We start from the raw sequence: 12,925 nt of genomic DNA, 5'->3' as shown, positions 1-12,925 counted from the left end.
CATTAAGATGTTTGCACATGCGTTTCTAATCTCTATATATCTGATTATTACTAGCTAGTCATAGTCAGTTTCTGAGCTCCTTGGCATCTGAGCATGGATATAAAGTCATCAGGTATATTTCAATGGTAATGAAAATAAAATATTTTTTTAAAACGCCATCCAGAGAACCCCAGGCTGGACAGAAATATGTTTTAGTTGACTGAATGGAGTGGTCACTTTGCTATTCTTTAGATTCAGGCCAAATAAACAAACTTGGGTTATCTTACCATAGAAGACTGTCCTGATTCCCAACCACTGAGCCACGGAACCATTGCTAGGTTCCAGGCCAGGCCAGCCCCAGGATTCAGCACATTACAGGGAGAAGACAGAGCAAAAGGAATCAGTGAAGGGAAAAACTGCTTCCATGAGTTCCCTTCCAGTGAGCTATGACAGCCCTAGACAATCTCAGTCAAGATATGGTACCCAGAGTTTCTATTAGCAGTGGTCATATATGCAGGCCAGACAGAACACAGGCATTCAGCATAAACTTCATTACCTATTCAAGCAGTCTAGACACCATGAGCTGCTGTCACCCAGGAAGAGTGGAAACCTTCCCAAAACCTAGCTCCCTGATTCCAACCCAGGCCTTTCTGAGGATGCAGTTTCCCCTACCATGCTGGCACTGTTGCATAGAATCCTAAAGCAGATGGGACTCTGACACATCTCCATTGCTTAACACATGAGCAAACTGAGTCCCAACAGGATGATGTGACTTACCCAAGGCCCTTGAACTCTCCAGTGGTCCTATCAGAATAGCCCAAGGGTCCATTCCAAGGTCAGGGCTTCCGTGATGTTACTTCAGAGAGAGCCTCAAAGGCCTCAAATTTATTATTTTAATTGAGACAGGATCTTATGTAGCCCAGGTTGGCCTCAAACTTACTATGTAGTCAAGGATGAACCTGGATTTCTGATACTCTTGCCTCTACTTCTGAAGTGCTGGAGTGACAGGTGCATGCCACCAAGCCTGGCTAAGGTCATTATTTTAAACTACTCTTACGTCAAAGGTAACAATAAAACTTTAGTTAAATACTTTGACCAAATAATTAAAGTTTCTGTGTCCTAGACCTATCTCAACTGAAAACACACCAGTTCTATATTCAGTTGTATTTATATAGTGACCAAGTTACATAAAACCTAATAGCACACTTTGGGCAATTTAGGAAGATATCAAGTTATAAAGCTTATGTGAGCTGAACAGTCACAGTCCTGTTAAAAGAGGAAAGGAAAGAGCAAGGGTTGGGTTGAGAGAAGGAAGGATGTTCAAATGTTGAAGATAATTGCCTTGGGATAGCAGAACAATGGATGAATCATTTTTTTAAATTTCTATTTTTTCTCCAATTTTCTATGATTATGTAATATTTTTAAAGGAAGAAAAAAAACCTGAGCAGGTATTGTGGTATATGCTTATAATCCCAGCATTTGGGAGGTGGAGGCAGGAGGATTGGGAATGCAAAGCTATCCTCAGCTATATAATAAGTTCAGTTCAGGCCAGCCTGGGCCACATGAGACCCTGTCTTTTTCAAAAATGGAGGGAGAACTGAAGAGATGCCTCAGCAATAAAGGGCACTTGCTGTTCTTCCAGAGGACCTAAGTTCAATTCTCAGCACCCACATGGCAGCTAACAGTCATCCATAACTCTAGTTCCAGGGTATTCGATGCCCTCTTCTGACCTTTTTGGGCATTCCTTACATGGGTGCACTTAGATATATGCAGGCAAAACACTATACACATAAAATAAATAAAATTTAAATACATAAAAAGATGTGGCTGTCCTCAATGCTAATCTCATTTCAGCCACAGGTTCCTCATCAGCACTCTCCAGCAGGAAAACAGCACCACTGAAAGTAGGTTCAGTTATCAATAAAAGGGAACAGGACGTGCAGCTTCTGAGAAGGACAATGCCCTGGGTTCAATCCCCAGCATTTAAAAGGAGGACAATTTTGAAATTTCTAATGAAATTTTAAATGCACAGTATTTAAAATGACTCAGCAATGCCATACATGTAAAGATGGGGGTATAGGAATGTTCACTGCAACATTATTTCCGATCGTAAATACAGCATCCCTCAGCATGAAGTGGTATATCTGAATATTAGATTACAACCACAAGAAAAGAGCTGCATGAGTTACCACCAGGAAAAGCTACTTTCCCATTGCTTATGCTGCTTGACTTTCTTAACACATGTATATATTACTCTTAAATGTATAAAATCTTTTTTTAATGCTAAGATTGTCTTAAATGATTTTGGTAAAGCAGAGCTTACTAGAATGGGGGGAATGTATTTTCTTAAACTTTCATACAAGTAGAGAGTAGAACTTACAGAAAGTTTTTGTAAAATTATAAATCTGTTGGATTAGAAATCTAAAAATAAAATGTATCAGAGGCTTCTGGGTATGGTTTCTTGGCTATGGTGATGGTACTGTGATCACAAAGAGAAATGTCCTTAAGGAGATATATACTAAAATAGTTAGACCAGCAACCTACTTCCAAAATGTTTAGCAAAAGTATGTTTGTGTGTGTCTCTAAGTGTTGCGGTAAGTTTGTATGTGTATATGTGTCTCTGTGTGCTTCGTTTGTCTCTATGTATGTGTTGAGAGGAAAAGTAAAGACAACAATAGTCAAACCCAGGTAAAGGGTATTATAGTGCTTGTTTTACCAGACTTTTCCTTAAAGTTGAAAATTTTCAAAGGAAATATTTGAGGAAAAAGAAAAGACTTTTTTTAATCTAATGAGTTCTTTAAAAAGCCATTACAACTGGGCTTAGTGGCACAGGCCTGTAATCCCAGTACTTGGGTGATGGAGGCAGGAGGATGAGTTGAGGGCCAGCCTCCAGCTACACAGCACATTTGAGACCAGTTTCAACTACATGAGACCCTGTCTCAAGAAACCAAAACAAATATAAACAAGATAAAAAGCAACCCTGCAGCCTGCAAAACAAACAGGAGCAGGCTGCTTTATGTCCTCAGGGTGTTGAGGGTGAAATTTAGCCTCATTTGACATAGAGTGCTCACTCTCTAAGCAGGTTTGGAGCTTTCCCTTAACAGATACACTGAACAGATACGCCCTTTCTCATCTCTCTACTCCAGTGTTGAGAGGAACCCATGCAACAGCTCACTGCTGCAGGATAGCAGGAGGCCAGCCAACCTCGTAGGCAAGGAACTCATCCTCGCCTTCTTCCTCCTGCTCCTCTTGGTCTGGTTCCTGAACAGAGAGTTCGAGGTCAGCTACCGCCTGCACTACCATGGGGATGTGGAAGCAGATCTCCACCGCACTAAGATCCAAAGCATGAGGGACCAGGCTGACTGGCTACTGAGGAACATCATCCCCTACCATGTGGCTGAGCAGCTGAAAGTTTCCCAGACCTACTCCAAGAACCACGATAGTGGAGGTGTGATCTTCGCCAGCATTGTAAACTTCAGTGAGTTCTATGAGGAGAACTACGAAGGGGGCAAGGAGTGCTACCGGGTCCTCAATGAGCTGATTGGTGACTTTGATGAGCTCCTGAGCAAGCCAGACTACAACAGCATTGAAAAGATCAAGACCATTGGGGCCACATACATGGCAGCATCAGGGCTGAACACGGCCCAGTGTCAGGAAGGTGGCCACCCACAGGAGCATCTACGGATCCTGTTCGAGTTCGCCAAGGAGATGATGCATGTGGTAGATGACTTCAATAACAACATGCTGTGGTTCAACTTCAAGCTCAGAGTTGGCTTTAATCATGGGCCCCTTACAGCAGGTGTCATTGGCACCACCAAGCTGCTGTACGACATCTGGGGGGACACTGTCAACATTGCCAGCAGGATGGATACCACTGGGGTTGAGTGCCGCATCCAGGTGAGCGAAGAGAGCTACCGTGTGCTGAGCAAGATGGGCTATGACTTTGACTACCGCGGGACTGTGAATGTCAAGGGGAAAGGACAGATGAAGACCTACCTTTACCCAAAGTGCATGGATAATGGGGTTGTGCCACAGCACCAGCTGTCCATCTCCCCAGACATCCGAGTACAGGTGGATGGCAGCATTGGACGGTCTCCCACAGATGAGATTGCCAACCTGGTGCCTTCTGTCCAGTATTCGGACAAGACTTCCCTGGGCTCTGATGACAACACTCAGGCCAAGGATGTGCACCTGTCCTCTAAGAGACCCTGGAGAGAGCCAGTCAAAGCCGAAGAGAGGTGTCGATTTGGCAAAGCCATAGAAAAAGATGACTGTGAAGACACAGGAATAGAAGAAGCCAATGAACTCACCAAGCTCAATGTCTCAAAGAGTGTATGAGGCAGCGCCAAGAGCTGCCGAGGTGCTCTGTTCGTCGAAACACAATAATATTTGTATCTGACTGTTGTGCTTTCTAAGCACCTCAGTTTCTGTCCCCAGATGTGGTGTTATGTGGTCATGACAGCCCTAATTTCTGTGTGGATCACAGTTATTCAGGGTTCATCTCCATCCATTTCTTCTTTCCTTTGTCCTCTTTCCCAGAAACTTGCCCTCTATGGGCAGGGTCCATTCAGCGGCGTGGAAGAATACAAGTGCCTTCAGGGGTTGGCCTTGAGCCTTGAGTCTAGGACCGAGGCCACTGGTGGAATCATGGCTCTGGGTATTATTTGACTTCTTTTTTAAAAAGCTGTGGTTAAGATACCATTTTTATTGCCTTTTCTCACAAACTTTTTTTCCCTCATACAGTGTTTTTCCAGTTTATTTTTTTTCTATATGTGTAATAGTGTTTCTCAGTCACCTAGCCTTTCTAAACATATACACGCACACACACTTGCATTTATGAATCTGACATAAAGTGCCAGTAACTCATCCTGGGGGAGGGGCTATAAAAGGAGAGTCAGACTGGGAAGCCAGCAAGCCTCCTCCCCATATCTCTTGAGCACCTGGGCTCACACTCCTATGAGCCATAAATGGACCTCCCTCCTAAAACCGGGCAGTTTCAGGGGTTCACATGCATGCAGATCAAGATTTCAGATGCTCATCAGGCACAAAACTTACAAACCCAGGCCTCAGGTATCTCAAAGCCGTTTTTCATCCTGACCCTTGGCAGAGGGGTCTTCCAGCCAGGAGTAAAGGTGTTTTAGAAGCTGACTCATCAGAGGGAGAAACTCAGAACTGTCTGAGAGTCACATTTATTTATTTATTTATTTATCAAGACGTGTGTATTTTGGGGAGGGGGGTCACTGGACTGTTTGGGTGAAGGAAAGCAGGCTGGGGTGGGCAGTACAGTTTGCAAAGAACACAGCAAACTGCTGGCAGGATGCCCCTCAATGTTTCAAGTCTCAGCCACTGTGGCCCACGCTGCCACCCAGGGTGCTGCTCCCCCTTGTGGGGATCCAGAGCAAAACCGGCTCGGCTCAAAGCAGGCTTCTACAAACTTAAGTTTGTCCATTCTCTCCCACTGTTGGACCGATTTGCAGCAGGATTTAATCCTGCCTACTGAGTCAGACTCTCGAGAGGGTCAGAACCATCTGTATGCCAAAGGAGATCCAGACACCTAGAGAAAGAAAACCTAAGGAATCCCATTTGTTCTCCTGGTCTCTAATCTGTTTGTAATTGTGTTTTTTCCACGTTGAGTCTGAAGTTTATGTTGAATGGAACTCAGGCGGCAGTTGCCCTGTTGTCATCGTTGTCATCGTCATTTTTCCAGGTTATGCTGGTATGCAGCTCATGAAACTGAGGACTAGCTCTGTGTCAGAGGTCTTCACACTGTGCCCTGTATCGTGTTCTTTCACTGGTAAACCTCACTGTGTAATTTTCACCTCTAAGTTAAATCCCCTTGTCACTTTTCCCCAAAGATGAACAGAACCGACTGTTGCTAGCATGTTAACATCTTAGTTCGAGTCAACCACTTCTCCTGGGGATACCCAGAATGGCCATCCAAGTAAGACAGCCATGCCAGGGCCCACAGTATTTGCAGCAGCTGGAAGATTTTCCTTCCTAGTTGGCTGCCTGTTGGTCTTCCAGCTCTGAAGAAAGGATAGTTGGGACAATACTTCCTGCTTCTAAAGAATGTATTCTTGTAAATCATCACAGATTTTTTTTTCTTAAAAAACACTACCTGATGCTTTCCTTGTACCAGGGATTGTGAACATGTTGGGTTTCTTTCTGTCAGTATTAAGGTATACTATCAGAGTGTCAGTCCTCCGCCTCCAGGCTGCATAGCTTTAAGATGACTCGTTGTCAATGTCTTTGCTCTCTCCATTCAAGATGTGCTCTACCAAGATCATCTACACACACACACACACACACACACACACACACACACACACACGCATGCACGCACACATATACGCACATCTTCCCTGTCAAACTAGTCTCCTTCCCCTGCCACAAAGGTGTTTATGATTCTTCCCCAGCCTCATCCCAGCCCCAGACCTGCAAACTAGCTGGACAGAATCATTAACCTTGAGCAGGTGGTCTGGTTCAGTGTTGTGCAAGTGGAGCCCCTGATGAAGGGCAGCTCACACCGAGTATAATGGTCTTAAAAACACCCTGAGCCTTCCTGAAGAACCAGTGCAGACATTCTTCTCTTGGGGTGCGAGGCCCCTTGGGCCTTTCCAACTCCCTGCCCCAAAGCATACCTCAACACAAAACCACAGAATCTCTGCAGCACACCTGCCGTGCAGCTCAGTCTAATGGCATTGAACAAGCAACTGTTGCTGGAGACAGTTGGGCTTCTAGGAAGTGGGCTTGAGAGTCCTTTAGGTGGCGATACTTCTTAGGAACTTAGGGCAGGAAGCAATATTTCAGAATTGAATGTGTGTAAATAGTTGCTTTGCCTTGCAATTGCTCTTTTGCTCGGCCCCAGCTCAGATCAAATTTTATACATCTGTATGATCAAGCACACATAATTTATCCAATGCAAATGAACGTAGAGCATCAGTTATAAACCCTTAAACTGCTTGAAGAGCCCCACAGATTGTGCCACACCTGTGCATGGCTTCCTCCACCGACTTCACTCCTGGGAACTGCACCTGCACATTTGTACACGACAAGGAGAGCCAAAGGCAGTGTGCAGTGGTCACCTGGGCTGTAGTCACTTATAGTTTCCAAAGATAAGTCTGCATTTGAATTTCTTGATTTTTGAGGTAAGCATTTTTTTTGATTGGTTGTTTTGAAAAATCATATCCTACCTAGAATCTGAAATTCAATTAGCAAGAGCCAACTGTTCTTGCATTTCCATGTTTCCTTTGCTCTTTTTAAATTGTTAAATCCTAAGAATTTAAAAATGCATCCACTGAAGAAATGGATATTAAAATATTCTAAAACCTAACTTTAGTGCCTGGTATTTCCTCATTGAAAAGCTCAGTACACCTCAGATGAGGGTGCCCCTCCTGCCACCCTTGTGTTTTCTACAATCTGTGGCCTAAATAGGGAGATTTACTATTCTTTCACATCAGGACTTTCAAAACAGGGTGGAAAAAAAACCCACTTGTTAGTGTTTCTGGGGTTTTATTCTTTAATGAATGCATCTACTGTAGTTAACTTTCACTGAGAAGCATTTATTTTTCACAACATAAAAAAATAAGCTGTAGGAAACCTTTACTTGTGACAGTTTCCTTACTTCATTAGGACATCATTTAGTTTTTCCTGCAGCATCATTTTTTCATTCGTTTTGGTTTTTGGTTTATTTGTTTGTCTTTTTGAGACAGGGTCTCTCTGTAAGCTCCGTCTGGCCTGGAACTCACTATGTAGACCAGGCTGGCCTCTGTCACACAGAGATCTGCCTGCCTCTGCCTCCTGTGTGCTGGGATTAAAGGTGTGCACCACCATGCCTGGATTTCCTGCAACATCTTATGTGAAGAAATGACTGAGAAAACACAGTAGGTTTTGTGAAAAGATGGCTTGATCAGCCTCACAGTGACTACAGATATGGGAATGTTAGTGCCTCCCAATATTCTGGGTCAGAGACCATTTCAGAATTTGTTTAAAGTTACAGAATCCCACTGTGCTTAGAGGGCATGCCTTTTATCCCAGCATTCAGAAAATGGAGGCAGGATGGTCAGGAGTTCAAGGCAACTTGGGCTATGTGAGACCCTCTTTTTAAAAAGCTACAGAGTCTCTCAGAAAAACTCACCAGCCATTTCTTACATACCTTTAAGGGTTCATAGTGTCTCTAAGTACAAAGCCAAACTATGAATCTTGCAGTGTTTATAACCTCTTCCCTGAAGGTTTTTCCTGTTGAGGCAAATATATATGAGAAATGTCAGGACATAAAGGTTCTCATAGACTGTAGATTCTAGAAAGGGAAATGAGACATGGCCACCAGCCACCGTCCATCATGCAGGAATCCATTGTCTGTTGGCCCAACTAACAGCAAGAACATACCCCACTGACCAGGGTACTTTCCTGCCCAACTGTGCAGTGGATATTCCTAGGACTCCTTCCATAGCTAGGGAGTAAGGGTCCTCACAGTATTGAAGGCCTTACAGGAATGTAGGTCTCCTGCCACAAAAGGAACTCAGGGACTTAGGCAATTTTGCAAGCAGTCAAGAAAGGCAACCTCTAATCTTTGCAGTAAGCCCCACAACTTATCATTTGTGGTTTCTCTTTCATCTGAGATCTTTTTTGCACATCGTTGCTTTTTTGCACGTTTCTGTACTGTCGGACTGTCTTGTTATGGCCACCTGAAATAGATTCCAAGGACCTGGGAAAGGAAGCTAAGTGGAGAATGAGCCAAATGAGAGGAAGTGATTAAGAAAAAGTAGACATTTGCATATTATGTACATTTAAAATTACCCCATGTCTATATAGTTCCTTTGTGAAAATATTTCAGAAAAAAAAAACATGATTCCAAAGAGTTGTTACTATTAGAGTAATTTAAGCTTATAAAACTTGCATGGGTCTGAGCATCTGCCTGAACATGAAATTAAGCAATCTAAATGCCTGTTGTTGAAGTTCATCAATAGCAGTAGATTATTTACATTTTTTGTTTTTTAACTCCCAGAAACTTTAATACTCTTTTAATTTGAAAAGAAGCATGTAAAAATCCACTCTCTTAGGGCTAGAGAGATGGCTCAGCTTATAAAATTTGCCTTAAAAGCATGAGGACCAGAGTTCTGACCCCTAGCACCCATATAAACTCCAGATGGGTGTGCTGGCCTACCTTTAATCCTGGCATGACTAAAGCAGAGGCAGAGATTCCCCAGAACAAATAGCTTTTAAAACAGTGAACAGAGTTCAAGTGAGAGGCCCTGCCTCAATATAGAAGGTTGAATGTAATCAAGAAAGATACCCAGCATCAACCTCAGACCCACACACGTACATATGCATATGTCCACACATATACACACTCTACACATTAAAAAAAAAATCCACTCGGGCTGGAGAGATGGTTCAGTGATTAAGAACACTGGTTCTTGCAGAAGACCCAGGTTCGAATCCCAGCACCCACATGGCAGCTAACAACTGTCTGTAACTCCAGTTCCAAGGGATCCAACAGCCTCTTCTGTCCTCCATGGGCATTGCACGACATGGGTGAACTTACCTACATGCAGGCAATACACACATACATGTAAAACAAAAATAATATTTTTTAAAAATCCACTCTCTTGATATTGCATAAGATTTTAAATTCATGGATCCCAATAAAGTATCCCTCACCCACAATAGTCAGAATAATGGTCACTTAATCATGACTTGTAGGTGAGGTCTACAGCTGTGTGGAAAGTCTCAGAAATATGGACATGCTGCTCAGTTGCATATCCATTTTTAATCAAAATTATAATATGTATGTTATCTAAATATATTTGAGGAGCCTCTCAACTTTTCAATATTAAGTTAGTCAAATTACTTGTAACAAATGAATAAGATTCTGCCAGTATTTATTGAGTACCTACTCTGTGTTAAATGATGCTCTAAAGCTTCCTGGATTTGTCATTTGATTTACTGCAGTACTTGAGAACATTTGAGAAACATGAGTAGAAACTGCTTTTCATGATGGTTGTCCCAGGGGCTTTCATATACCTGGAGTAGCACAGTGACACCCTTTTTCTGGTTGACATCTTTAAAAGGTGACTCCTTAGTGTCATCCATAACGACTGTCTTGCTCTTGGTTCTGCTGAGTATTTGGCCTCCGAAGAAGGCAACAGATGGAAACATTCAGATAAGACATTTGTACCTGTGTTGTGTGGGTCTGTCACTGAAAGCAGAGCCCATTTCCTTTTGTAAATAATCCTCTTGGTAACTGACATGAATTCTTGACATGAAGGTCTCCAAGCTGGGCAAACAGGCATGCTTCATGTTGGTTTTGCTGGAATGAGTCTTTCAGGAGTGACATCCCACCCAGTTAAGAGCCTCTAACCTTGCTTTGAAAACAGAACTGCTGTTCAGGGGTCTGCTAGACACACCTCAGCTTTGAAGGGAAGAGGCCAAAGTTGCCGCTCCCTCTACCATCTTCCAAAGAACTCTTCTCAAGTGTCTTCCTCCAACTTTTGTTGTTGTTGAGACAGGGTCTTGCCATGTAGCTATGTATCCCAGACTGACTGTGAACTTGTAGTAATCTTTCTGCCTCAGCCTCCCCCAGTACTGAAATTACAGACATTTATCCCTACACCTGGCCACTGACCTTTATTTCCTCACCACACAGCAGTCTTACCATCGAGGTTGAGAGGGATCAGGAAGGAGGGAGGGTGTCGATTTGTCTATGTGATTCTGAGAGTTACCATCAGGAAGAGGATTGACATGGGAATAAGGTGGGTCCCCACAATTTGCTTACAATTTCCTAGTCACATTGTTCCCCAAGATAAACCCCAGCAGCTGCCTATGCCCCCGACCCCTCAGGACCACCTGTCAGCTGTCCCCACAGCTTTCCAGCCCTTTCCTCAGATTATCTTAGAGGATGCTTCAAGTTTCATGCCAGCTAAAATCAATCTGTTTCTGGATCTCTGTCTCAAGGACACAGTTTCCTGCATGAAGCCCCAAGATGCACTCCATTCTCTACTTACCCCCATCTGTGTTCATTCTTGACCTCCTCTACCATTATTATGTCCAAACTAGGAATATCATTTAAACTTTAGTAATGGGATGATCAGACTGAGGTTATACAGTATTAATTTGAAGAAAATTATTTATTTGAAATGTTGTGGAATACACCTGTAATCCCAAATTCAGGAAGTTGAGACAGGAAGATTTCCATGAGTTTGAAGTCAGCCTTGACCACATAATAGGTATCATGACTTCCAGAAGAGCAACACTCTGTTTCAAGAAAACAAAAGCAGGGCCAACAAGGTGCCTTAACAGGTAAAGGTGTTTTCTTGCCAAACCTGACAACCTGAACTCAATCCCCAGTTCCCACAAGGTGGAAGGAAAGAACCAACTCCCACAAATTTCCTGACCTACACACAAGTGCCATGACACATGCACCCACTCATACGCACAAGTAAATAAGTCAATATATTACAAAAAAAGTAAAGAAAGCAAAGACATTTAAATGAATTTTCAGACACAAATGAAAAGCTAAGAAAATAAGGTACAAGTACTTTTTAAAAATGAGATTGAAAGCAGTCATCCAGATAATTTAAAATATATTTTTTTTCTAAAATGTTTCAAAAGAGACAAGCTAAGTTTGTCCCATGAATCCCATGGACAGTAATACAGATTCTTCCAACCATTTTTTTTTATTGTCTTTGTGGTCAAAACAAGGGGCCACTTTCTATCAGCTCATTTCCAAATTCATTCCTCTCTTTATTCACCTGTCCATTGGGTTAGCAGAATTACAACAGGCTCAGACTTGCAAGGTCTAAGAGGTAGCCTAGCATGGCTGGGACACTATCGAACATCTGGCCTCTACTTTGCAACAGTTACTAGGATTCCAAAAAAGTGGCCTGTGTTCCCAGCCAGTGATTTTTGTCACCACTGCAAACACTGGACCTCTCCTTCAGCATCCATCACAATACCTTAAGGATGATCTCAACTTGAGAGCTGTCTAGGCCCAAGCCAATACCAGATTCACACTGGACAGTCTCCCCCTTTCTCTGATTCCTCTCCAGCCCTACCTCCCCTGTGTAGTGCCAGTCCTGGCTTCCCTTAGGCTTCTTGGTGAACCTCATGTTCTGAGGACATTTTCTGGGTCTAGTCTTCATGTATTGCCCAGCTGGAGACAATGCAAGCTTCCTCCCCAGAAGTTCCCATGTGTCTTGGGCACTCCTGCACACCCACAGCCCTCCAGAAAGTCATTTGCAAGTCCCTTCTGGTTTCAGCCATTGAATGTTGTTAATGTGACTGCTGGGAGCTTGGAGCCTGTCCAGGAAGAGTGACAATCTTGTACTCCGGGGCCAGCCCAGGCAGGAACAAGGAGATCCTCAGGTCATCTTGGAACTCAAGCAGAGAACTCATTCCCACCAAGGTGGACCACAGCTGTCATTACAACTGGGAGAGAACAATGACAAAGTGCTAAAAGTGCCTGAAAGACTGGATGTGGGTGAAGGGCAGATCACCTGCATGCAGGGACAATGCAGCAGAGCTTGTACGCGTTACCAGTTTGGAGCCGGGTGCTGTAACTTGGAGCATGTCAGAAGCCATCAAACAGGTGCTCTAGGCCTGGCTCCCCGTACATCCTCTAATCACAGCATTAGGCCAAAGCATTATTGGTACTGTGAATGAGTGCAGACGGAAAACTAAAGCCTTGACATAGAGCCTCTGAAATCCTTATATTGGATTGGAGAGATGGCTCAATGGTTAACAGAGCTCTTCCTGCATTTCCAGAGGACCTGAATTCAGTTCCCAGCACCTATGTTGGGTGGCTCACAGTGCTTATAACTCTAGCTATACGGGATTTGATGCATGCTTCTGGCCTCTGTGGGCACCTGCACACATGTAACACACACATACATACACACAAAGACAATTTTTAAAAATGAAAATAAAGCGAGGCGTTGTGGCGCAT

The 12,925-nt window shown here is 43.4% G+C and overlaps 1 protein-coding gene across 2 annotated transcripts in view; it reads left to right on the top strand.

The window, feature by feature from the left end:
- The window catches only part of Adcy9 (adenylate cyclase 9), a 161,251-nt gene extending 155,690 nt beyond the window's left edge, over positions 1 to 5,561 (top strand). For both annotated transcript variants that reach the window (XM_008846235.2, XM_008846225.2), the window contains exon 11: positions 3,126 to 5,561. In XM_008846235.2, coding sequence (XP_008844457.1) covers positions 3,126 to 4,317 — 1,192 coding nt within the window. In that variant the 3' untranslated portion in view covers positions 4,318 to 5,561. The remainder of the gene's footprint in view (positions 1 to 3,125) is intronic.
- The last annotated feature ends 7,364 nt before the right edge of the window (positions 5,562 to 12,925 follow it).

This window comes from Nannospalax galili, unplaced genomic scaffold (genome assembly GCF_000622305.1).
Source record: "Nannospalax galili isolate Female #2095 unplaced genomic scaffold, S.galili_v1.0 scaffold471, whole genome shotgun sequence".
Lineage (NCBI taxonomy): Eukaryota > Metazoa > Chordata > Mammalia > Rodentia > Spalacidae > Nannospalax > Nannospalax galili.
This window is presented reverse-complemented; position numbering and strand designations above follow the sequence as displayed.